General features: G+C 48.6%; 1 protein-coding gene across 1 annotated transcript in view; it reads left to right on the top strand.

Annotated features, from left to right (window-relative positions):
- Positions 1–27,234, top strand: part of ATR (ATR checkpoint kinase) — a 345,838-nt gene that overhangs the window by 150,832 nt on the left and 167,772 nt on the right. The window contains exons 25-27 of the mRNA XM_082249535.1: positions 6,998–7,118; positions 12,836–12,973; positions 20,334–20,535. Of these exons, the coding sequence (XP_082105661.1) occupies positions 6,998–7,118; positions 12,836–12,973; positions 20,334–20,535 (461 nt within the window). The remainder of the gene's footprint in view (positions 1–6,997; positions 7,119–12,835; positions 12,974–20,333; positions 20,536–27,234) is intronic.

Raw genomic sequence — 27,234 nt, forward strand, 5'->3', positions numbered from 1 at the left:
GAAGTAGTAACATGTGGGCTTCACACGCCCACAATTAAGATGGGAGCCCCCTGCTGAGGAAAAATCAAGGTTAGTTTATGAAGAATGTCATTTATAAAACATTATTTCTCTTACGTCCTCCGACAGTCGCCGCCTCTTCATATTCGTCACATATGGGGTATTAGACTTTGCTCCGAAGGAGTAGCTAGGCAACAGAATATGTTAACAATAAAGCTTTAACATATCCCACCCTCAAGGGGTGGTCCCCTCAGTCAATACCCTCCTACTTCCTGCAACCATATCTCAGTTTTAATGTCTAGCTTGTCAGGAGTGGCTGGCTCTCTCTGTGCTGGGACTTTTTGTCCCAGACTCTTTCTTCTTTTTGATATTTTGTTTGAGTTTTCTCTCTACCTTTACTTAGCTGTTATTTTTGTCAGCATTAGTTAGTTCTTCGGACGAAGAGGATCATGCGGACTGGGTCTCGGGCTGATCCCCCTGGTCGCAGGTCGTGGGTCAGTGGCTTCCCAGTCTGCCATCGAGCGTTCAGCCAGGTAACGCTCCTGGCACGGTGAACGACCCATCCCTGTTCGGTGCAGGGATGATTGGTGAGGTGGCTACCTCACCGGACGCTGTGCGGTTTCTGAACCGCCATTGTGTGCGTCTTGAGTAGCGACTCTCCCTGCCTCATGTGCAGCGGCTTGTTCGCCTGTGCGGGTTCCCCACGCCATGTGAGGTAAGTGTATCTATGTGGGGACCTGTCTGTCTGGGGGGGTCTCAGTCTGGGACTGTGTAACCTGCCTTTAATCACACTGCTTGTCTCCCTATCTCTCGGCTGCATGCTGTGGGCTGCAAGGGGGGGGGGAGCTGTATGACACTGAGTATGTCAGGCTGGGCAGTGTGAGGAGCTGTGTGCTGTGGGGCATGTTTTTAATGGCATGTTGGGGCATATACAGCGATCGCTGCGGCGATCTAACATGTATCCATATTATGGGATGATATTGTGTGTGATTTTATGCACTGTGGAGCGGCGATTTCGGCGCCAAACGGCGCCATTTTACCGGCGCCCGCTCCGGCCGCATGGTTTACATGCACGGCGGCCATTTTCTTGTAGCCTCCATAGGCTTACATAGAGCGCCCTGGCAGCATCACTTCCTCTCTCCTGGAAGCACCGATCGAGGCAGCAGCAGCAGCGGAGTCTCCTCAGGTTTTATCCTTCTATTCCTGTGTTCCATTGCCTGTATTCAGTCTGTATATTCCCTGTGGGGGTCTCATTGTGCCTGAGTGTGGTGCGGTGGGCTGCGCTTGCCGCGCTTGCTGTAAGGGGGCAGTTAACCCTTGGTTGTCTGGCATACAGGGGCAATGGATTCTCAGGAGGGCAAATTTCCCACAGTCTTGGTGGAAAGCCAGGGGACCGCTGTTTCCCCCCCAGGGGGGGATTTGGCCACTATTGTGGCTGGCCTTGCTGCACAGGTGCAAATGCTGGTGGCTGCTCAATCTACTAAACGGCCCAGAGTTGCTCTGTCCTCTGATTCTGAGGGTGAAGGTGATGGGGCTGTTCTGGCGGGGACCCCCCTATCGGGGTCCCGCTCCTCTCTGGATCTAGTGGGGTCTGAGGTAGAGGCTGAAGTTGAGGGGGTTGATAATTCTCCCCCTGGCTCGCCTGAAGAGCTTGCAATCATGGATGAGTTGATTGCTTCCATTAAGCAGACGCTACGTTTGCAGGACGAGGTGTGTCCCCCAGCTGCCTTGGCGGCTTATGGGACGCAGAGAAAACGCAGGATGCCGCAGGTCTTTCCCTGCAATGCTGATTTTCAGCGCGCTGTTAAGGACCAATGGCGCGATTTGCGCAAGCCTTTTGCGGTACCAAGTAAATTTAAGCTGCGTTATCCTTTCTCGCCTGCCACTGATGAACGGTGGTGTGTGCCTCCGCCGGTAGATCATGCTATTGCGGTTTTGAACAAAGCCACTGCGATCCCGGCAGAGGGATCCCCTATTTTCCGTGATGCCACGGATAGGAGACTGGAGTCTCTTGCCCGTCATACTTATTCTGTTACGGGTTCTATGCTTAAGGCTCTGTTTGCTTCTCTCATGGCGGCCCAGGCGATCGCAAGTTGGACGCAGATGCTTAGGCGCGTCCTAGTGGCCGATTCGGCCTCAGCGGCGACCCTGGATATGGTGGATCAGATCCACCAGGGTGTCATGTATCTGTGTGATGCGGACCTGGACCTGATTCCGTTGGCCGCGCGTGTGCACAGCGTGGCGGTGTTGTCTCGCCGCCTGGTTTGGTTGAAGTGTTGGTCGGTGGACCAATCTTCACGTAAAACCTTAGCCAATCTGCCTTATGATGGGTCTCGCCTTTTTGGGGAGTCCCTGGATGTGTTGATTAAGGGGATTACTGGGGGTAAGAGCACTCTCTTGCCCCATTTCCCCAAGGCTAAGGGGGCTTCTGGGAAGAAGCATGCTAATTTTCGGCCCCCTCAGGGGTCCTTTCGTGCCTTTCGGCCGCACTACAAGGGCAAGCCGTTCAAGGGCCAGGGCTCTCAGAAGAAGCCCTGGTCTGGAAAACAGAAGTCCGGCCAATCCGGACCTGCGGCCCATAACAGTTCGGCCTGAAGGGGCGCCCTCACCCAGTTTTGGGGTGGGGGGACGCTTGCTCGGTTTTCTTCAGCCCTGGTTGGCCCGTGTGCGGGACAGATGGGTTCTGGAAATCGTTCGATCTGGTTACAAGATCGAGTTTCTCTCTCGGCCAGAGAGCAGATTTTTTCCCTCAAATCTACAACTGTCTCCAGAGCGCCTGCGGGATCTGCGCCTGGCGGTGCGGGACCTGAGGGCTCAGGGAGTGGTGGTTCCGGTGCCTCATCGGGACAGATTTCGGGGGTTTTATTCCAATCTGTTCACTGTGCCCAGAAAGGAGGGCAAGGTTCGTCCAATTCTGGACTTGAAAGCTCTGAACCGCTCTGTGCGGGTTCGCAAGTTCCGCATGGAATCCCTGCGCTCGGTGGTGGCTGCCCTGGTTCCGGGGGAATTCATGGCCTCCATCGATTTGAAGGATGCGTATCTTCACATCCCCATATTCGAGGGTCATCAGAGATACCTTCGATTTGCCATTGCGGAGGATCACTACCAGTTCGTGGCGTTGCCCTTTGGGCTCGCCTCGGCTCCGCGGGTCTTCACCAAGGTGCTTGCACCGGTTCTGGCATTATTGAGAGCCCAGGGCATTTCTGTCCTGGGGTATCTGGACGACATTCTGATTCGGTCTGCGACCAGTCAGGGTCTGGAGAAGGACCTGTCTGTCACGATGCAAACTCTGCAGGAGTTCGGTTGGACGATAAATGTTCCAAGGTCGACTCTGAGTCCGTCGGTTCGTCTTCCCTATCTGGGAATGATACTGGACTCGGTGCAGGCGAAGGTCTTCCTGCCGGAAGACAAACTCAGGACTCTTCAGGAGGAAGTCAGGTCCCTCAGGGACGTTCCGAACTCGTCTCTGCGGACGTGTATGAGATGTCTGGGATTGATGGTCTCGGCTTTCGAGGCGATTCCTTTCGCGCAGTTTCACACGCGGGGTCTCCAAGCGGAGATCTTGTCCAAGTGGGACGGGCGACCTCAATCTCTGGATCTTCAGATCTCGTTGAGTCATCGCACCAGGGAAAACCTCCTGTGGTGGCTCCAGTCCCCGTTGGTGTCCGGGGGCAAGTCGTTTCGTCCGATCTCGTGGACGATAATCACCACGGATGCCAGCCTGTCGGGCTGGGGTGGTGTTCTGGGCGTTCTGTCCGCCCAGGGGACCTGGTCGGAGGGGGAGTCTTCCCTCCCGATCAACATTCTGGAATTGCGTGCGATAAGGCTCTGTCTTCATCGCTGGACGGACCGGCTGCAGGGCTGCCCGGTTCGGGTGCAGACGGACAATGCCACGGCGGTGGCCTACATCAACCACCAAGGGGGCACCAGGAGTGCCCGAGCGGCTCGAGAAGTGGCCGACATTCTGTCTTGGGCCGAGACTCATGTCCCGGCGATAACGGCGGTTCACATTCCGGGAGTGGAGAACTGGCAGGCGGACTATCTGAGTCGCCAGACCCTGGATCAGGGGGAATGGTCTCTCCACCCGGCTGTCTTCCAGATGTTGTGCGCGAAGTGGGGTCTTCCAGATGTGGACCTGTTCGCGTCTCGCCTCAACTACAAGGTGAAGAGGTTCGTGGCAAGGACGCGCGACCCTCGGGCGGACGCGTCGGACGCGTTAGTGGCCCCGTGGCATCAGTACAGGCTGATGTACGCGTTTCCACCGATTCAGTTGCTGTCCCGGTTCCTTCGCAGGTTACACTCGGAACGCAGCACGGTGATTCTTGTGGCACCGGACTGGCCTCGCCGGTCCTGGTACGCAGACCTCGTGAATCTGGCGGTCGACGCCCCATGGCGTCTGCCTCTTCGGGACGATCTACTGTCTCAAGGACCGATTTACCATCCTGCTTTACAGTCGCTGGCTTTGACGGCCTGGCTGTTGAGACCGAGGTCCTGAAGGAGAAGGGTCTCTCTCCAGAGGTTGTTCATACCTTGATCAACGCGAGGAAGTCTTCCTCGGGAAAGGTTTATTACCGTACTTGGAAGGCCTATTTTGCCTGGTGTGAGTCCAGGGGGTTTTCACCCCGCACGTACTCGGTTTCCCGTGTGCTGTCTTTCCTTCAGACGGGTGTCGATCAGCGTTTGGCGCTGGCTACGATAAAGGGTCAGGTGTCTGCGCTGGCCGTTCTGTTTCAACGTCCCGTAGCTTCCAACTCCTTGGTTGGCACTTTTATTCAGGGTGTGCGGCATCTGGTTCCTCCTAGGAGGGATCCCTTGCCCCCTTGGGACTTGAATCTAGTCCTGTCTGTGTTACAACGTGCTCCTTTTGAACAGATCAGGGAGATCTCGTTGTCTATGTTGTCCAAAAAGGTCGCCTTTTTGGTGGCGATCACTTCGGCTCGCAGAGTGTCGGAACTGGCGGCTTTGTCCTGCAAGTCTCCGTACCTGGTTGTTCATTTGGATAAGGTGGTCTTGCGACCTAATCCTTCTTTTCTGCCGAAACGAGTTTCGGAATTCCATCTTAACGAGGATATTGTTTTGCCTTCGTTGTGCACGAAGCCTAAACATCCTAAGGAGGTGAGATTGCATTCTCTGGATGTTGTTCGAGCGATTAGGGTTTACCTTAAATCGACTGAGTCTTTTCGAAAGACGGACTCCTTGTTTGTTCTTCCAGAGGGTCCTCGGAAGGGCATGGCGGCTTCCGCCTCTACCATTGCCAAATGGATCAGGCAGACCATTGAACAGGCTTATGCCTTGCAGGGGAAGGTTCCCCCTGTGCCTGTGAAGGCGCACTCTACTAGATCTCTGAGTACGTCTTGGGCCTGTCGTCATGGGGCTTCTGTAGCCCAGGTGTGTAAGGCGGCGACTTGGTCGACCGTGCACACTTTCACAAAATTCTACAAAGTAGATGTTCAGGCATCGGCGGATGCTTCCTTTGGCCGCAAGGTTCTTAGTGCGGCTGTTCCCTAGGGTCCCTTGTTGGGGACTCCTGGCTGTTGGGATAAGTTTTGTATCCCCTGGTTTTTTTGTCTTTTCCTGGGTTGTTGCTCCTGTTGAGCACTTATTTTTGCTGTTGCCCAGCTAGTTCCTTCCTTTGGTAAGGTTCCTTTCTTTGATGTGGAGACTGCGTTGCCTTTCGGCGCGGATGCGTTTCCCACCCCTCATGTTTGCACTGCTTTGGGACGTCCCCATATGTGACGAATATGAAGAGGCGGCGACTGTCGGAGGACGTAAGAGAAAACGGAATTTTTGTAAAATCTTACCTGTAAAATTCCTTTCTCTGAGTCCTCCGACAGTCGCCGCCCCCGCCCCTCTTTTGGGGTTTGAATGTATACTCTACTGCTATTCCACTAAAACTGAGATATGGTTGCAGGAAGTAGGAGGGTATTGACTGAGGGGACCACCCCTTGAGGGTGGGATATGTTAAAGCTTTATTGTTAACATATTCTGTTGCCTAGCTACTCCTTCGGAGCAAAGTCTAATACCCCATATGTGACGAATATGAAGAGGCGGCGACTGTCGGAGGACTCAGAGAAAGGAATTTTACAGGTAAGATTTTACAAAAATTCCGTTTTCCTTTAAGTAGATAGGAAAACAATTACATTTAGCCAATGCTGTGATCATTTGGGGAATAAAAGCAATTTTTATAATGTTGGAAAAACTGGTGGAACTCCACTTTAAGAGAAAAGGTTTTTACGGTAAGTCAAAAATCTAATTTTTTTGTGATTCTGTTTTGCTTGACACTGTTAGAGGTGTAGTGTGCTCAAGACTTGTCCTAGTTCCCCACTCATTTTTGGGCATGCTTTTGAATATCCCCATGGGTCACTCATGCCCCCTAGCGTAAAGGAGGTAAAAGTTTTTTTTTTTTGTACATACTGTAAAATCTTATGTTTGTTGAGATCAATGGGCGGAACAGCTTCTACCCTTTGATAGTATTTTTTTTTAATCTTCTGTTGCATCTTTCGGTTTACTTTTTTACTGCATATACAGTCAAAGTAGGTATACACCAGAGGTCTCCTGTGCCCCTAATTAACTTATAGAAAATGAGTTTGCAGTGAGTAAAAATAAGCCTCCTTGTCTGGAGATGTCTAGACGACTTTAGGACATGAGGCAGATTGCTAAGTTGGGTTTTTGGTGTGGAAAACAAGAGGACGAAGAGGACAAATAAAGTCTTTAACCCCCTATATAACCGCTCCCGTTCCTAGCCTCAGCTAGTGTTCTTAGGTGACAAAGAAAATCTCACCTCTTTCCTGGGGAGGTTTTTTACCCCGAAGATGATCCTTCTGTATTAATATCTTCCTATTACAAAACTGGTTAGCTGGGAATGGGAGGGATTATAGGTCCCTACAGTTTTTTTTCTTTTTTTTTGGCGATAGTCCTGTGTATCCAGTCACCAGAAGGTAGCTGAAAAAAAACCCATGGCTAAAGATTGGTAGGTAAAAATGCCCTTTTTTTCCTTTAGGTACAAGAGTTCCCGTAAGGCAATAAACTGGACTAAAATAAAGAAACCCATTTACCTAAGTAAACTGGGTGATAACTTTGCAGATTGGTCTGCGTCCTGGGCTGGATACTTGATAACAAAGGTAAGATATAGTTGAACTGTGTTGGCATTTTTCTTTCCAGAAAGCCCCTTCTGTGATAGCTGTGCTTATGAGTCTTGTATGCGTTGGTTTTATTGAACTTGGTAAGTGAATAAAAGTATATAGGGGATTATTGACAAACCTATGTATAAGGCCCCCATGGGCTTTTTGATCAGGTCCGCGTGTCATTTTTTTTTTAATCAAAGGACATCTGATCCTATCCACTAAAAACAGACTGATGGGGACCCATTCCCCATCCGTCAAGCGGATCTGATCAGATGGCCATTTCTGTGTCTGCTTTGCATAAGTGGAGCAGACATGAACAAGCCATCCGCCTGCCCAGCAGGGATCAGCTGACAGATTCACAGCTGAGCAGGTGGACTGCTGGTGAAGTTCATCCGTGAAAAGGGCCTTCTACAAATATTCTTTAACATTTAGATTTGCCAGCACATTCCATGACTGAAAAAAGTATTCACTGACATCTGCCAACGATGTTTCTTCTATTGGAAATTGTGTTTACTGTAATAAATACTCGGACACAGCTTCTAGACTTCAGACCATTGGGCTTTATGCTGTCTCTCTTCAGGAGTAGGACTAGGCAGAAACCTTTTTGATTATGCCCCTGAGGCAGTCCCAGACGGTATACCATCACTTCCTGCTGTAGTACTCCTGTTTTTTCTGCCTAGTTAGGAGTAAGGACCTGGCTCTCTCCTGGGATCTGCGCTCCTGGCATTTTTTACTTTTTCAATGCAATTTTTTACATTTTCTTTATTATTTTTGTGCCTGTGTGAACTACAATCAACTGTTCCCGACTGGGCGATGCACTGGATATCCTAGATCCTTATGGTCTTCCCAGTCTGGCCTGCGAGCATGACCCAACTATTAGCTCCGCGCTAGGTTGGCTGCGATGTAGCCTCATTGGGCGGGGGCTGGCCATGAAGTGAAACACCTTGCGAGGTCGCATAGCCCTGGTCACGACAGCAGTCGAGATCAGAGTTGCAGCATTCCTCAGGCCATAGCACCCCCATTCCCCAAGATGGTGCGGTGGACTGATGGGAATAGTCCCCGCCTGGAGCCGTGGTATGGTGAGTAGTGTCCCCCCCTCCTTTCTTACGGAATTGTTAGGGTGGTCGCTGGCCCTCCCTGGGGATGGTAGGCCCCTCCTATGTCTTTCCTCCCTCTCATACCTTTCCCCCTTCTCCTTAGTGGGGTTTCCCCTGTGTAGGTGCCCTCATCCGCTCCTTGTCCCCTCCCCTGGCTCCCTCCGGGGGGCATGGGTGGAGGGGGCTTGTATGGTTCTGGGCCAGAGAAGTAGTGGGTGATGCCGCTGTCGGCCCCCTTGTGGGGGTGTCTGTACCTGGCTGCTGAAGGGCGGTTCCCCTGGGGGGTCCCCTCCTGGGGTCTGTGTGCTTCTCTGGGGTCCAAGGTCCCATGCAGAGCCCCGTGGTGCGCCATTTTGCCGCTGATTCTATATTCCTGGCTTCGGCAGCCATGTTTGTGTAGTCCGGCGGCCATGTTTTTGGTTTCTCCATAGAGTTTAACAGTGACCATTTTCTCTAGTCTGATGCGGTGTGGGACTGCGGGGGCCTCTAGTGTCAGGTCGGCATTTCCTCATCCTCTTTCTAGCAGTGTGGCACACCGCTTTGGCGCTCTCCAGCTCAAGTGGTAAGTCTATGGGGGTACTATATCCTTCCTCTGCTGTATACAGCGCCGCGGGTGCGCTGTTTCTTGTGGTGCCCCAGGGGTGCCCGGGGGGGGCTCTCCCTTTTTTTTTTTTCCTGCAAAAAATTTCTGAGCAGCGCGGTTACGAATAACCCTTAATGGTAATGGCGCCTCTGGAGCGCGTTTCACCCCCCGATCCACTCCTGAAAGCTGCAGGACCCTCTGGGTCTCAGTCTGGCCTGGCAGCCATGATGGCAGCCCTGCAGTCACTGATAGCCAAAGTAGATCTGGCTCTGCAAAGGAGGCCTGGCAAGAAGTGCCCCCCGCCTTCATCTGTATTCTGCTTCCTCAGAATCTGAGGTGGATTTGGCCGCAACGGACGAGTGTTAGCCCACTGGGTCTGCGTCCACACACGCTGAGTGCTCTAATAGTGAGTCGTCGTCGTCGTCCTCTGCAGCCGCACATGAAAAAGTGCTGGTGGAGGCCCTGATCGTGTCAGTGCGGGAAATTTTAAAGTTTGAGGACTCAGTTGCAGCGGAGTCGGCGACGCCGGTGCAGTTTGGCACCCGCAAAGGTGACTAAGGTGTTTCCCTTTCCTGCCTATTTTGACGAGATTGTCATTAGTCAGTGGAGTTCCCCCAAAACGCATGTTTGGAATACCTAAGCGTTTTGCTAGGATAAATACCTTTTGAGGAGTCTCTTCTGAAGAAAGGAATGGTTCCACCGTCGGTTGATTCTCAGGTTTCCAGGCTAAATAAGGCCACACTTTTGCCGGTGGAGGATTCTTCGTCCTTTAAGGACCCCGTGGACAAAAGAGCTGAGGCTCTGGTTCGGTAGCTCTTCATCGTGGCTGGTTCAATTGTGAGACCGGTGTTTGCTATCACCTTGGTAGCCCAGACTTTAATGGAATGGACGAAGATTTTTTGCCAGGATCTGGAGGGGAGTCGACACCCTTCTGAGCTGGCGAATCAGTTGATCCAGGGGTTACATTATATTTGTGATGCATCCCACATGCGGCCCCCTTGGCCGACAGGATTTCTGTGACGGCGGTGATCCTTCGCCACATGATCTGGTTGAAGTAATGGTCGGCTGCCCAGGCTTCTAAAAAGGTGTTGACTGATCTTCCTTTTGTAGTTGACCGTCTGTTCGGTGCCTCTATGGAAGAGGATGCTTACCTTCTTATTCAAATATATGTCAGATATCAGCATTTTCTTCGTTTTGCCGTGAGCGAGGAGCACTTTCAATTCGTGGTATTACACTTTGGTCTCGCCTCTGCTCCTCGGGTGTTCAGAAAGGTTTTGGCCCGAGTGTTGGCCTTGCTATGGCAGAAGGGGATTGCGGTACTGGGTTACCTGGACAATCCGCTTCTGCGTGCAGGGATGCCCTGTGCGGATATAATCGGACAATGCTACAGCTGTGGCCTATGTCAATCATCAAGGGGGCACAAAGAGTGCCCTGGTGGCCCGGGAAGTGGCCAGCATCTTGAGGTGGGCAGAACTATATGTTCCGGCCCTCTCTGCTGTGCATATTCCAGGGGTGGAGAATTGGCAAGCTGACTATCTCAGTCAGCAGACGTTGGATCCGGGAGAATGGTCTCTTCACCTGGAGGTATTTCATCAACTGTGTCACCGGTGGGGGACCCCCAATGTGGACCTGTGGGCCTCCTGTCTCAAAAGTAAGGTGCAGAGGTTTGTGTCAAGGTCTCGGGATCCTCTGGCCGAATCCTCTGATGCCTTGGTGGCCCCTTGGGGTCAGTATCGTCTGATTTATGCATTTCCGCCAATACAACTTCTGTGGCACCTGACTGGCCTCGCCAGTCTTGGTACACAGGCCTGGTAAGGCTGATAGACGCTCCTTAGAAACTTCCTCTCATGGAAGATCTTCTGTCTCAGGGGCCAATCTTCCATCCTGCTTTACGGTCGCTGGCTTTTAATGGCCTGGCTATTAAAAGCCAGGTGCTGAAGGACAGAGGGCTGTCAGAGTCTGGGATTCGTACATTGTTCAAAGCTAGGAAATCTACTTTCAGGAAGGTTTATCATAGGGTTTGGAAGGCGTACATTACTTAATGTGAGTCTTGGGGGTTTCTCCCCACCCCTTTTCTGTGTCTCCCCTGTTGGAGTTTCTACAGCTAGGTGTAGATCAGCATTTGGCTCTGGGCACCATCAAGGGCTAGATTACTGTCTTGGTTATCTTTTTCCAAAGGCCGTTGGCACCGAAGTCCTTGGTTCACACTTTTGTGAAGGGAGTTCGCAATCTGGCTCCTCAGGTGCGATCCCTGGTACCTCCATGAAATCTCAATTTGGTACTGTCGGTGCTTCAAAAGCTTCCTTTTAAAATATTCAAGAACTTCCTCTGCTCACTCTGTTGCAGAAAGTGGCTTTCTTAGCGATTACTTCCGCACGTTGGGTGTCAGAATTGGCTGCGTTGTCCTGTCGGTCACCTTACTTGGTGATTCATAGGGACAAAGTGGTGTTACGACCCTATCAGGAGTTCCTTCCGAAGGTTGTCTCGGAGTTTCTTTGAATGAAGATATTGGGTTACCGTTCCTATGTCCTAAGCCGAAACATCCTTAGGACATTGCCTTACATTCCTTAGATGTTGTAAGGGCAATTCGGATGTGCCTGGCAGTGACTGAACCGATTTGAAAATCAGTTTCTTTGTTCTACGGATGGACCTTGTAAGGGGCAGGCCGCATCTGCTGCGACCATTTCCAAGTGGATTAGGCAGACGGTGGTGCAGGCCTACCCCATTAGGGACAGGTTCCTCCTTTCCCTGTTAAAGCGCATTCTATGGGGGGGCTTAGTGCTTCCTGGGCCTAATGTCATCAGGCGTCAGTGGTTCAGGTGTGCAAGGCGGCTACATGGTCGTCTGTACACACATTCACAACGTTTTATAAGGTGGATGTATTTGCATCTTCGGATGCAGCGGTTGGCCGCAAAGTTTGGCTGGCTGCGGTTGCAGAGGCTTCCGCATTTGAGGGTGTAATTTTTTCCTGGTGGTGAGCTCCAGTTGTTCCTGGTTGAGCTCCTGTTGTTGCCTGGTTGGCTATTTTTAGCCTTGTTAAGAATTCTGTTTTTGCTGTGTTTTTTCCCACCCCTCATATTGACACTGCTTTGGGACATCCCAATAGTCTGAAGATTTGAAGCTGTGTTCGTCAGTGAAGGAAAGTGAAAACTGGATTTTTATCTTACCGTAAAATCTTTTTCTCTGAGGTTCACTGACGGACACAGCACCCCGCCCCTCTGTTGGGGTTGAGTTATATTTTCTTCTGACACTGCTTGTTACAAACTGGAGTCATACAGCAGGAAGTGATGGCATACCATCTGGGACTGCCTCAGGGGAGTAACCAAAAAGGTTTCCGCCTAGTCCTATTTCTGAAGAGAGACAGCGTAAAGCCCAATGGTCTGAAGATTTGAAGCTGTGTCTGTCAGTGAACCTCAGAGAAAAGGACTTTATGGTAAGACACTTTTAAACAAAATATGTCAAATTGTTTTAAAGCTGACGCTTAGACCTAACAAAACCATTCTCTAGCTTTTGTAAACGAACTTATCTGTAATAAAGGTTGTCCCATGTCGTGCTGTCACCTGGATCCTGTAGAAATCTTCTGTGCAGGGATGCCCAGTCCTTTTCACACTGCTAAACTTTGGTGCTGCTGGGGTTAATAGCTTTGGGTCTTCTGTGGAGCTTTTGGACTATCTCACAGTGAGGCTGCTGCCTCACTGCAGACAAATTCTGGGGGAAAAAAGTTCAGGCAAGCGATGGGATTTAAATTAACTTCTTGTGTAACAATAGCTGTTTTAAATTCTGCACAGTATTTAGTGTATCCAGCTTTATTTAAAAATTCAATTGGGTTTTAACTTGGAGCTAAGTTTGGACAAGGGAGTATTGTGTTTATATTTAAATATGTTACCATGCGTTCCAAGTTTTGTTGCTTTTATTACAAAGCTGGTTTGAAGCAACTGTGAACCTGAAGCCAGTATAACATGTACACTGTCCTATATTTTTCCTGTTTATTAGATTAACGTAGTTTAAATTTTTTCAAAAATTGTGGTCTATAGGTCAGGCATGAGCTTGCTAGGAAGGTCTTCAGCTGCTGCAGTATCATGATGAAACATGACTTCAAAGTGACCATATATCTTTTACCACATATTTTGGTTTATGCATTGCTGGGATGTACCAAAGAAGATCACCAAGAGGTAATACAGTGTTAATATTCTTCAGGAAATATATATTATTTTTATAGTTACTCAAAAAACTATACAGAAGAGGGGATTGAGGATTGATAAGATTAATACATTTTACATTTTTTTAAATACATAATATCTATTTAATAAATTCAGTGAAAAGTTATTCACTCTAAGATCGGGAAACAGATATGGAAAGACCTCTATACTTTAAAGTGGGATGTGTTGTGTGGACTTTTGATATATTGCACACTTACCTTACACGTGTACCCTTCTCCAGGGCCGCCTGATGCAGGCTTTGCTCCGTCCTTCACTGCCGCCATCTCTGCTGCGGCTACCTCTAGGTTTCCAGTTATCCCTCTGTAATCATTGGGCAGCCACTGATGATGTAACTTCTGCACATGCACACAGGAGTTAGATTGTCCCAGGCACATGACTGATTCTTGTCATCTTAGCGATACCAGAAATGAAAGGATAGTGTACACTGCTCTGTGCATGCAGCATACAATGTACACAGAAGTGTAAAAAATTCCTATGGCCTAGCAATTATTTAAATTTTTTTTCATTTTATTTCTGCTTTCGGAACTTTAAAAATGTAGGAAATGATTCTAGCTGACTCAAAGGGCTGGATGTGTTTCTAAGTGCACAAATAAAATTAGCTACTAATATTTGTAAAACATAATATTGCAGAATATTAATCCATGGATTTACCTGATTTTCTTTAGGGATCAGAATTTTTTTTCCCCCAGTTGGCCCGTAACCGCAGATAAACATTTGAAAGCTTCTGCACTCTTTTTGTCCCACTTCAAAGAGTGATGGACAGATGTCAGAAAGGAAGCTGAGGCAGGCATATTATGCTTAAACAAAAGGCATACTTTCTTTCCTGCTCTAGATTACCAATAAAGAAAGATGGGAATGTGTGCACCTCGATTGTCAAGGATATCCCCTCGCAGGTTGCTCATGTTGGACTTTCGAGTCTAAAGGATTCTTTTTAAACTTCCCATGTATGCCAAAGTCATGACCGCATACAGTATAATATCATAGTATATTCTGTACATGGCATGAAAAAGTAAAAAATTAGAGCATGCGATTGTTGGGTCTATTTCTATATGGCTGTACAATGAAATCTCAAAACTATACATGAAAGATAACAAACCTGCCCAAGAAATTCATGTGTTTTGTAATCAGAAGTTTTTTTAAATGTTGGGTGAATGGGCAAATATTCGTTTGACCATTAGCACATTGCTACTTATGCGATTGTGAAATTCACATTTTGCGAATTAAAAAATTAGATTTCTCTCTCGTTCATAGGCAGACACAGCTCAATCTTCATTACTAGTAGGGTTATGCTCCTCTCATCAGGAGTAGGCACTAGGCAGGCAAAAAAAGCTTAACTACACCTATGGTGGCTGTCCCTGCAGGCATAATCCCTCACGCTCTGCTATCATTAAGCAGTTTGTTCTGCTTAGTGTTAGGAATAGGACCTAGCCCTGCTGGGACTTCGGTCTTAGCTGTAACAGGGACAGTTTGTGATTTTTTTTTTTTTCTTTCCACTAGTTAGTTCCTGAGGACCAAGATCCAGAGGAACTACAAGCAACAGCCAGCTGTAGTTTTCGCACTGGATAATCTAGATCCTTAAGGTCTCCCAGCCTGGCCATCGAGCGTGAGCAGGTTATAGTCCAGAACTAGGCCTCGCCACGACAGTGCCCCGATGGATGGGGATGAGCCTGCGAGTGGACAGTCTCGCTGGGACACACACGACCTGGAATGCCCTGAGTCGCAGCTTCCCCTTGGCTGACAGCACCCCCATCCCGGGTGAGAGGTGATCTGTCTCAAAGTGGCGCCCACCTGGTACAGTGGTATGGTGAGTAAATGTTGCCCCCCAAAACCCCTGGCGGTCTCGGGTTGGTCGTGGACCCCTCCCTGGTTGGACCTTAGGGGCTCCCTTGGTTCCCTGGCACCTCGGAGGAATAGTCTGGTATTCCCCTCTGCATTCCCCCTCCACTAGCAGGTTTTTACCGGTAATAACGCCGCCGTTGTGGCACTTATTTGAGGGGGGTGGATGGTACTGTGTGGGTCCCTGGTCAGGGACCTTTAAATGTCTATTGTTCTGGGACCCCTTTTGGGGGTCCTGGAGACCGCATGGCGCGCCGTGGGGGGGGGGGGGGGGCTGGCATTTTGCTGTGGTTCATGATTTCTATGTTCCCATTAAGATTGTATGGGCAGCCATTTTATATAATTCCCCATTGAGAATGTATGAGCAGCCATGTTTTGAGGTCCTTGGGCTGGACAGGTTTGCGGCATGGCTTTTTAAAGAAGGAGGCAGAGTTTTCTCTTCCTCTTCCTGTTCAGTCAGTATCATACACTGATCATGCTGGCAGCTTCTTGTGCTCTGGTAACGTTTTTCCTGAGGTTTTTCCTCATCTGCTCTGCTATTATTCTATAATTATCAGGGATTGAGAGACCGCAGTGTTAGCGGTGGGACCGCGTTTTTGGCGGTCTTAAAGGGCCAGTACCCTACAAAAAATGTTATTACATAATTTGGAGTCTCGGGATACAAATTTCACCTGCAGACCTTCTGGGAGCGATTGCGGGACCTTTCGGGTTCCCAGTCTCAGCCAGAGATTGCAGTTTTTTTTGCAAAATTTGATGTCCAAGGTAGATTTGGTCATTTCTGGTGCTGCCAGTCACAAACGCCCTCTGCCCTCACCTCCATCAGCAGGGTCTACAGACTGAGATAGATAAGGTCACCGCAGACGCAGAGCATGTTAAGGGGTCGGTGTCTTCGCATTCTGACGGTAAAGAGGACCTGCCTCATCAACCGCATCGATGGAACGAGCATTGGTTGAAGCTCTGATAGTTTCTGTGCGGGAAACTCTAAAAATGGCTGATGAACAAACCGACAGCATCAGGTGCGCAGGTGTCTTTTGGCTTCCGCAATTCCCCGGGGAAAGTGTTTCCTTGCCCAGAATTTTTTCACTCCATTGTAGATGAACAATGGAGACGCATTAAGCATCTGTTGGTAATGCCTAAGCATTTTGCACGTTGTTACTACTTTGTGGAGGCGGTGTTCAGTAGGTGGACTGTTCCACCAAAAGTACAATCTCCGGTGATCAGGTTGAATAAGGCAACTCTGGTACCGGTGGTAGAATCGCCAACTTTTCCGGATCCTGTATATAGAAGGGTGGAATCGCTGTTCCGCCATTTACATGTGGTGGCAGGTCACAGGTTAAAGACTACCTTTGTGAATGTTCTGGTAGCGCAGACTGCTGCTGAATGGGTGAAGTTACTTAAAAGTAACCCCTGGAAACTGCACGACTCACCCCCCCCCCCCTGCGGTGCTGGAATTACTAGACCAGTTGACTTATGCTTTGGTATTCATGTGTGATACGTCCCTGGATTCAGCTCTGTTAGTGGCCAGGACGTCAGCAGTGGGGATTGCCCCTTGGCGCATGGTATGGCTGAAATGCTGGTTGGCTGACCAGGCCTCAAAAAAGGCTGTGGCTGATCTTCCTTTTACAGGGGAGAGGCTGTTTGGATCCTCTCTGGAGGAGTTGATCAAAGGTATTACGGGTGGTAGGAGCACTAATATGCCCCAGTCTTTAAAAAGTAAGGCGCCACGTCCTAGGCGGGGGCCTTCCTTTAATGTTCATGAATGTTTATTTGTGATTCCGGGTCGCAAGAGAGAGAGAAATCGTTCAGGTCTTCTGGGGGTCCCAAGAAGCCATGGTCGGGAAAGACTAATGCCTAGTTTCCACTGAGCGGAACGGTTCAGGTCGGCACAGTTTGGAAGGGTTAGAATGGTCCGGTCTATTCAGGTGAGCGTTTCCACTGCAAGTCGGGCCACCAGGGGCCATGCGGGGTTTACACCAAATGAGGGGTTTGTTTTGCTCTTTCATTTGACGTGAGCATTGAAGTTTTCCTGTCCGCCAATCAGTGGAATCTATCGTGTGACGCCAGTAGCTCCGCCCTAACCGTACCGTACCATTTCCTATGGCCCTACATCTGAAGCAGGACCAGGAATGGTGCGGTTTGGTTCGGTTGTATGGGCCACTTTCATAATGGAAACACTCAAATTTGCGTACCGAACCGACCCAAACTGATCCGCTCGGTGGAAACGAGGCATAAGTCTGGAAAATCTGGGCATGCTGACAAGTCCTCAGCTGCATAAAGGGGTGCCCTCACCCAATTTTGAGGTAGGGGGACCTCTTTGTTTCTTTCAGGAACCTTGGACTTCCTTGATTCAGGACAAATGGGTTCACAAACTGATCAGGGTACAAGATCGAATTCCAGTCTTGTCAGTTGGACAGGTTCTTCCCGTCCAATCTCAATTATCCCCAGTCTGGTTACAGGCCCTGCATGGGGTGGTACAAGATTTGCTGTCGCAAGGAGTGATTGTTCCGGTTCCATCTCTGGAACTCTTTCAAAGGTTTTATTCAAACCTATTCACATTCTTCGCTTTGCAGTAGCAGAGGAACATTATCTATTTGTGACGTTACCCTTTGGTCCCGCCTCTGCTCCCAGAGTGTTTACCAGGGTTCTAGCTCCGATATTGGCATTGTTAGGCCAGTGGGAGATTGCGGTACTAGGGTACCTGGACGATTTCCTGTTGAGAGCGGACTCTCACATAGCCTTGTTTGGGGGATTTGGAGATCACTGTCAGGACTCTACAAGAGTTAGGTTGGAACATCAATCTCATGAAATCCACGCTGACTCCTGTCCTGAGACTAGAGTATCTGGGCTTCACTCTGGTTTCAGCCTTGGAGTAGGTTTTTACCCCCGGACAAGCTACAAAAGTTGCAGGGGGCAATTCGGTTGTTGCTGGACAACAATCTGTCCTCTCTGCGAGTTTGCATGCGGGCCTTGGGTCTGATGGTCTTGCCCTTCGAGGCGGTCCCCTTTGCTCAGTTCCACACAAGACCGTTGCAAAGGGAGTTTGTGGTCTAGTGGAGCAAGTATCCAAAGTCCTTGGATTCTATGATTCGGTTGAGCCACAACACGAAGTCTGCTCTGTTGTGGTGGATTCAGTCTACAGCTCTGTGCCAGGGCAAGTCCTTTCTTCCGTTGTTTTGGACAGTAGTAACCACGGACGCCAGCCTGTCGGGCTGGGGTGGTGTACTGGGGAAGTTCTGTGGCCAGGGTACCCAGACGATGGAAGAGTCAAGACTTCCGATTAAATTTTTGGTGCTTAGAGCATTAAAGCTATGTCTGTGTCATTGGACAACTCATCTGTAAGATTGTCCTTTTCGGATTCAATCAGACAATGCCACGGCTGTGGCTTACATCAATCACCAGGGGGGCACCAAGAGTGTCTTGGCAGCCAAGAAGGTGGCCGAGATTCTGGCCTGGGCAGAAAGCTTTGTTCCAGCCCTCTCTGCTGTACACTTTCCAGGTGTGGAAAACTGGCAGGCTAGTTACCTGAGTCGTCAGGTGTTGGATCAAGGGGAGTGGTCCCTGCACCCGGAGGTGTTCATCTCCTGTCTGTTCAGTGTGGGGACTCCCAAGGTTGATCTGTTTGCTTCTCGCCTCAACAAGAAGGTCCAGCGGTTCGTAGTCAGGTCTCAAGATCCTCTGGCCGAAGCCACAGATGCACTTGTGGCTCCTTGGGGTCGGTATCGGCTTATTTATGCGTTTCCCCCATTTAAACTTCTACCAGGGCTTCTGTGTAGGATAAAGGTGGAATGCATTCCGTCCATTCTGGTGGCTCTGAACTGGTCTCCCTGCTCTTGGTACGTGGACTGGTCTTCCCGGTCTTGGTGCGTGGACCTAATAAGGCTGGTCGCCGATACTCCTTGGAGAATTCATCTCAGAGAAGGTCTGCTGTCTCGAGGCCCGATCTTCCATCCTGCTTTACAGTCGCTGGCTTTACTGGATGGCTGTTGAAAGCCGGGTGTTGTGGGATAGGGGTCTTTCTGACTCTGTGATTCCTATGCTCTTGAAGGCTAGGAAGTCGACTTCCAGGAAGATTTATCATCGTACGTGGAAGTCCTACATCTCATGGTGTGAATCACTGAAGGTGCATCCTCGCTTGTTTTCTATAGCTAGGATTTTGGCACTTTGGGCACAATCAAAGGCTAAGTCTCGGCTTTGGATATATATCTATTAGCTATACATGCATTGATTCATAATTTCATCCAGGGAGTGCGCCATATGGCTCCTCCAAGACTATCTCCGCTGGCTCTGTGGGATCTCAATCTGGTGTTATCTGGAGTTTCTGCATGGCAGTGTTGTCCTGCCGCTCCCCTTATCAGGTTGTACACAGACCTTAAGCGGTACTTCGTCCTAATCAGTCATTTCTCCCTAAGGTGGTTTCTGATTTTCATTTGAATGAAGACATTGTGTTGCCTTCACTCTGTCCTAAGCCCATGCATCCTAAGGAATATGCTTTGCATTCTTTGGATGTGGTTCGGGCTATCAAGGTTTATTTGGAGGCAACCAAATCTTTTCAAAAGTCAGATGCTCTTTTGTCCTCTCTGATGGACCTTGTAAGGGATCGGTTGTGTCTGCTGTGACCCATTTCCAGACGGATCAGGCAGACGGTGGTACAGGCCTATTCACTGAAGGGTCAGGTTCCTCCTTTCTCAGTGAAGGCACATTCTACGAGAGCGCCGAGTGCCTTTTGGGCTTTTTGCCATCAGGAGTCTGTGCTGCAAGTGTGCAAGGCGGCAACTTGGTCGTCTGTGCATACCTTTACAAAATTCTACAAAGTAGAGGTTTTGACATCTGTGGATGCTTCTTTTGGCCGCAAGGTTTTGCAGGCTGAAGTTTGAAAGAGAACTCTTTTTTTTTTTTTTTTTAGTTTCTCTTTGAGGGTGTAATTTTGTTCTGGGAGAGCTCAGGTTGTTCCTGGTTGAGCTCCATGTTACTTGATTGGCTACGTTTAGCCTTTGGGGGACTTGCGTTCTTTTTTTTTTTTTTGCATGGCCTTTCCACCCCTCATAAATATACTGCTTTGGGACATCCCTACTAGTAATGAAGATGGAGCTGCGTCTGTCGATGAATGAATGATAGAGAAAACTGGATTTTTGTAAGAACTTACCGTAAAATCCTTTTCTCTGAAGTTCGACAGACGCAGCACCCGCCCCTCTACTTCTGAGTGTATGGGGTTTTTTGTCTTCTAAACACTGCTTGCAACTAAACTGATTAATGATAGTGTGAGGGGTTATGCCTGCAGGGACATCCCCCATAAGTGTTTTTTTTTTTGCCTGCCTAGTGCATATTCCTGATGGGAGCAGCATAACCCTACTTGTAATGAAGATGGATCTGCGCCTGTCGATGAACTTCAGAGAAAAGGATTTTACGGTAAGTTCTTACAAAAATCGTTTTTTTTTTTTTTTCAGTTACTGAAGATATGTTGTACATTGTATTTCAGATTCATGCTGAGATCATGGCAGTGTTGAAACATGAAGATCCAGGGGCCCGGCGATTACAGGACAATGCCTCTGATCTCAGCCAGCTGAGCACCCAGACAGTGTTTTCAATGCTGGATCACCTGACTCAGTGGTCAAGGGAAAAATTTCAGGCGCTTCAGGCTGAGATCAGTACTAAATTGGGAGGTCGCGGAGAAGTTAAGGGTTAGTATGTATTTGTTTCCTAGAGCTGGTTTAAGCAAAGAGAGACCCTGTCGTATTTAGAGTTAGTACCAGTTATTTTCTCTGTGTTTCTATAGTTTTTTACTTTTACATTTGATACCATCTTAGTTTTTAATTTTATTTATTTTCAGTTTTTTCTGTACTTTACAGTTGTTAATATTAAATTATAGCTTACATTAGAAGGGTGGAATCACTTTGAAAACATTGAAGCACCAACACCCCAAACTAATAGAAAAATATATAGAATATGGGCACTAGGGACTTTGTAGGTGCATAAAATAAACCAAGTAAGTGTTATTAAAACCCAAAAAGGTTCAAATAAACAAAAAAAAATTGAAAAAGAAAATATAATTTTATAAAGATCTATGTAAATTTATTTATTACAAAGATGTTTAAAAACCACATCAAAATAAAATCAATATATGTATAACTACGCTTTAAATTAACCAGTTTCGCCTAAGCGGCTTCTTCAGAATAAGCGCCAATCAAAATCGTAGAAGGGCTACAACAGTGTATATCCTCCAAAAAAGGCCATGTTGATGGATACTAAAGGAGTGATGTTTTATTACTGAGCCAGAAACCGCTAGTAGATTCTTAATGTTTGTAATTAAAAGCCCACAACAATTCTGCTTTTTTGCTTATTCTGAAGAAGCCGGTTAGGCGAAACCAGTCAATTAAAAGCTTAGTTATACATATACTGATTTTATTTTGATGTGATTTTTATACATATTTTGAAATTAAATAAATTTATATAGATTTTTATAAAATTGTATTTCTTTTCTTTTTAATTTTTTTGTTTATTTGAACCTTTTTGGGTTTCAGTATAACTTACTTGGTTTATTTTGTGGGGGGAGGGGGCAGCCGAGGGAGGCCTGGTATCACCGAGAGGCCAGGGGAACCGAGGGATACCCGATGAGGGTCCCTGATGCCTTCTGTTTGATGACCCCCCCCTCGGGGTCCTGGAGAACGCATTGCGCGCCGTGGGGGCCGCCATTTTGCTGAAGGCTTTCTGCTCTGCATCAATGTAAATAATTTTCTCATTGAAATGCATGGGCAGACATGTTTTGGTAGTTCCCCATAGGAATGCATGGGGCGGCCATTTTCTTGAAGTTCACGATCGCTGGACAGTAAGAGAGAAGCTAGGGGCTCTAGGCACGACCCAGGTGCTTTTCTATTCCCTGTGTCAGATTGTTTCTATCTCTGCACAGAACATTCCTGAAGCCTCCAGACCGGTTTGGTGGTCTGTTCCTGGGGTCCCTGTAGGTATTCTCACTCACCCTGCTGCAGGCTGTGTTAGGGCTGGGACTTGTGGTACTGCTGATTAGAGCTGCATGATTAATCGTATGAAAATCGCGATCTCGATTCACCCCCCCTGACGATCTAAACCTGAAATTTGCTCGATTCTTTGCATAGCAGAGAGAACAGCTGTGGAAAAAAAAAAAAAAGCCTCTGGCAAATGCCTATTAGCAAAGTCTCCCAGTAACTATAAACAAAAATGATTACATTGTATCTTTTCCTTCCCTCTGCCAGGGAGAAAGGAAGTTTAACCTCTTAAAGACTAGACCTTTCTCTGACACTTGTTGCTTGCAAGTTAAAATCAGTTTTTTTTTGCTAGAAAAGTACTTAGAACCCCCCAAACATTTTATATATTTTTTTAGCAGAGACCCTACAGAATAAAATGGCGATTGTTGTAATATTTTATGTCACACTGTATTTGCGCAGCAGTCTTTCAAACGCAATTAATAGACTTTAATGAATAAAAAAAAAAACGTAACGGTAAAGTTATCCCAATTTTTTTTGGTTACACAGAGAATCGTGAGAGAATCGTGATCTTTATTCCAAGCTAAAAAATCGTGATTCTCATTTTGGCCAGAGTCGTGCAGCTCTACTGCTGATGCATCAGTGCGGATCCTGTTTTTGCGACACTTCTTAAAGTGACACTGACTTTTTCTCTATTGTTCATTGACGGACGCAGTCAATAATGCATATCAGTAGGGTTAAACTGCCCCCTACAGTAGTAGGACACTAGACAGAAAAAAAGTTCTGGCTACGTCTATGGGCATTCCCAGAGGGTACACCCTCACTCTTCCTTCATAGGATGTCAGTTTTAATCTATCTAGTCAGGAGTAAGGACCTAGTTCCTGGCTGGGATCTCTGGTCCTGGCAAAGTTTTTTCTCTAGATACATTTTTTTTTTTAAATGTTTTTAGTTGGCTTTTCTCCGGATTTTTTCCTGTGAGATATACAAGCAACTATGCCGGATCTGGGCAACGGGCTGGATGTATAGAACCAGTGTTCACCCCAGCCAGCCAACGAGCGCACGCAGACATTAGCTCCGTGCTGGGTCGGCCGCGACATAGTCCCGCTGGACGGGGACTGGCCCCGTGAGTTAAACCTCTCACTAGGTCGCATACGACCGGGTCTAGGCCCGAGTCACAGCATTCCTATTTGGCCGACAGCCCCCCCACTTTGGCGAAGAGGGGTGCTGTCAGGAGATGGCGCCCATCTGTTCCGGTATGGTGAGTAAATGTTCCCTCCACCCTCTTCTCCCTGGCGAATTTTGGGGTGGACCCGGGACCTTCCCTGGGACGGTCAGACTCTCACAATCCGGGTTCCCCTCTGTCCTGTCAATCACCCACCACCTTCCCGGGGGCTGGAAACACACGGCAGGCCGCATGTGGGGGAGGGGGTGGGGTGGGGCGCCGCCGGCGAAATACGAACGATCGTGCAGGGGGGGGTCTCTACCTGTCACTTTGGGGCCCACCTTCCAGTCGATCTCGTTCTGGAGTCTGGGGGGTCCCAACGAGGGTCCTCAGTTGTTCTGCAGGCTGCGCAGGGCCGCCATTTTCTTGTAGCCTCATGTGCTGAGGAGATCGTTGTCCATCTTGGTACACCCGGCACGACCATTTTGCGGAGGCTTTTTCTAATAAGAATCAGGATGGGAGATCCTGGAGGCGTTTTGTGGGAGGAGCACCTCCCTATACCCTGAGCTGTTCCTCAGATCCTCCCCTTTTGGATCGAGATTGCTGCTGACATGTGCTGTGCAGCCGTTCTGGGCCTCCTGGTGCATCTTTGGTACAGTGAGTCTGGGGGTCCCTCTCTCACTGCTGGAAGTCTCCAATGTGCTTAGCCTGACTTCCGGGGGGCGGTTGGATGCTTTTTTAAAAAAAAGTTTGGCTGACAGGTTTCCCTGGCGCAACATGGACCCTACAGATCATGTGTCCCCATCTGACCCCCTCAAGGAGGCCACAGGGCCTTCCGGACCCCAGCTGTCTATAGATGCAATTTCGGCAGTCCTGGAATCGTTTGTGTCTTGGGTGGAGGTGGCCTACCCCTGCCTCATCTTATGTCTCAGATTCTGAGTCTGACTCAGCCACCGCAGACGCGGGTCTCCATGCTGCGTCCGCTACCTCGCACCCTGTCTTCTCTGACAGTGAGGAGGACATTTCTACCTCCACTGCCGTGCAAGATAAGGCGTGGGTGGACGCACTGGTTGTACCTGTGCGTGAGACCCTGAAAATGGAGGGCGCGACTGCGACGGAGGCGCAGGTTACGTTTGGCACTCACAAGCCATTCAGAGCGGCAAAGGTTTCTTCCCGTGTATTTTGAGGCCATGCTCAGAAAGGAATGGGACCCAAAGCGTTCCCCTGGGGTGCCTAAAGGGATTGCTAGATGCTACCCTTTTGAGAAGTCCCTTATGAAGTAATGGACTGTGCCACCTCCGGTGGTCCCTCCAGTCTCAAGACAGACTTATCCCAGTGGAGGAGTCTTTGTCCTTTAAGGATCCGGTGGAAAAAAAGGCGTAGTAAGTGGCCCAGCATAAGGTACCCCCTGGCGGGGTCTGCACTAAGACCGGTGTTTATGGTTGCCCTTGTCTTGCAAACATTGACTGAATGGGCAAAGTTACCATGCCGTAACCTGGAGGGAAAACACCTTCCTCCTGCCTTTGCGGAGCTGTTGGACTGCAATTTGTTTGCGATGCCGCTCTGGATACTGCTCCCATATGGGCCGACTGTCGGTTTCGGCAGTGGTCCTCCGGCGTATACTTTGGCTGAAGTGCTGGTCTGCGGATCAGACATCAAAGAAGGCCTTGACTGATTTACCTTTTCAAGATGATCGCCTGTTTGGGGCTACTCTGAATGACATTATAAATAATCTCACAGGGGGTAAGAGTACCTCCCTCCCGCAGGCTAACACAAGAAGTTTTTTTGCCCCTCGGGGTTAGTCGTTAGGGCGAAACCCTTCAAGACTCCCTCAGGCGGTTCCAAACGACCCTGGTCGGGCAAACAAAAATCTGCTTTCTCCAAACAGGAGGACAAGGCCACCACAAGATGAAAGACGAATCACCCCCTGCAACTTTTGCAGTTTGTCCGGAGAAAGAAAAACCCTCGCCAAAGTAGAGTCCAGAGTCAGGCCCAGATAATCCAGTTTTAAGGATGATACCAGGGTGGATTTTTTTAAATTGATGTTCCAACCGAACTCTTGCAGGGGTCCGTACAGTGATTGTCACAAACCATCACAGAATGCGCGAAGTTGCTAAAAGGTGACTTGGAAACGGAGCAGCTCTCACCAGGCCTGATAGAGCTAATAGACAAAATGGTCCAAGTGCTTTTGCATATATGTGATGCGTTGCTGTATGCGGCTCCACTGTTAGCTAGAGTGTCTGCGGTGGGGATTGCTACACGCATGGTGTGGCAGAAAAGCTGGTCTGTGGACCAGGCTTCCAAAAAGGCTCTTTCTGACCTTCCCTTTATGGGGGACAGGTTGTTTGGATCCTCCCTGGATGAGTTGATCGAAGACCTTATGGGTGGGAAGATCTGCTGTCTCAAGGGACGATCTTCCATCCTGCTTTACAGTTGCTGGCTTTAAAGGCGTGGCTGTTGAAAGCCAGGTATTGAAGAATAGAGGTCTCCCGGATTCTGTGATTCCTACACTATTAAAGGCCAGGAAGTTTACTTCCAGGAAGAGCTATCATCGTACATGGAAATTGTACATTTCATGGTGTGAATCGCTGAAGGTGCATCCTCGCCTGTTTTCGGTGGATAGGATTTTGACCTTTCTTCAAAAAGGCCAAGTGTCGGCTTTGGCTGTATTTTTCGAACGGCCTTTAGCTATGCATGCTTTGATTCACACTTTTATTCAAGGCCGCCGTGGGAGCTTAATTTAGTGTTATCTGTTCTTCAAAAACCTCCTTTTGAGAACATTAGGGAGATTCCTCTGCTTACACTGTCACAGAAGGTTGCCTTTTTGGTGCCTATTACTTCTGACCGCAGAGTATCTGAACTGGCGGCGTTGTCCTGCCGTTCACCTTATCTGGTTGTCCACAGAGATAAAGTGGTACTTCGGCCTAATCAGTCGTTTCCTCCTAAGGTGGTTTCTGATTTTCTTCTGAATGAAGACCTTGTGCTGCCGTCACTGTGTCCTGCATTCTTAGGATGTGGTTCGGGCAATTAGAGTTTACCTGGCGGTGCCTACTGAATCTTTCAGGAAATCAGACTCTCTCTTTGTCCTTACTGAAGGACCACGAAAAGGATTGGCTGCGTCTGCTGCGACCATATCCAGATAGATCAGGCAGATGGTGGTTCAGGCTTATTCACTGAAGGGTCAGGTTCCTCCTTTCTCGGTTAAGGTGCTGAGTGCCTCTTGTGCATTTCGCCATCAGGCGTCAGTGATGCAAGTTTGCAAGGTGGCAACTTGGTCGTCGGTGCACACTTTCACAAAGTTTGACAAGGTTGATGTGTTGGCATCCTCAGATGCTTCTTTTGGCCGCAAGGTTTTGCAGGCTGCTGTTTTAAAAGAGGCACTATTCTCTTAAAGGTATATGTTGGTTTCAGGTGAGCTCCAGTTGTTCCTGGTTGAGCTTCATGTAACCTGGTTGGCTAGTTTAGCCTTTGGGGAATTACGTTCGTTCTTTGCGTTGTTTCTCCCACCTCATGCAAATACTGCTTTGGGACATCCCAATGGTCAAGAAGATATGGAGCTGCGTCTGTCAATGAACGATAGAGAAAACTGGATTTTTGACTTACCGTAAAATCATTTTCTCTGAAGTTCATTGACTGACGCAGCACCCGCCCCTCTATTTCTGAGTGGGATGTTTTTTTTTTCTTCTAAACACTGCTTGCAACAAAACTGACGGCTGTAGCAGTGTGTGTGGGTGTATGCCTGCAGGGACTGTGTCCCATAGGCGTGGTTAAGCTTTTTCCTGCCTAGTGTCTTACTCCTGTAGGGGGCAGCATAACCCAATGGTCAAGAAGATATGGCGCTGCGTCTGTCAATGAACTTCAGAGAAAAGGATTTTGCGGTAAGTAAAAAATTCAGTTTCTCTGTCGCTCATTGACAGACGTAGTCTTCTTGATTCACAAGAACTGGGTTATGTTGTCTCCGCAGGAGCAGGACTAGGCAGAAAGAAAAAACGTTCTGGCTCCACCTTAGGGGCAGTCCCTGAGGGTATATCCTCCCTCTCTCTGCTACAAGGCATCAGTTTTTTTCTGTCTAGTCAGGAGTAAGGACCGAAGTTCCTTGCTGGGATCTTTTGGGTCCTGGCAAGATTTTTTCTTTAGAAAAAATATTTTTTAGGCAGTTTTCTCCAGTGTTTTTTTCCTGTGAGATCTTCAAGCAAATACGCCGGACTGGGCGACACTAGTGGTCACCCCAGCCGGCCTACGAGCGCGCGCAGACCATT

Source organism: Pelophylax lessonae (genome assembly GCF_965119305.1).
Source record: "Pelophylax lessonae genome assembly, chromosome: 3".
In the NCBI taxonomy this organism is placed as follows: domain Eukaryota; kingdom Metazoa; phylum Chordata; class Amphibia; order Anura; family Ranidae; genus Pelophylax; species Pelophylax lessonae.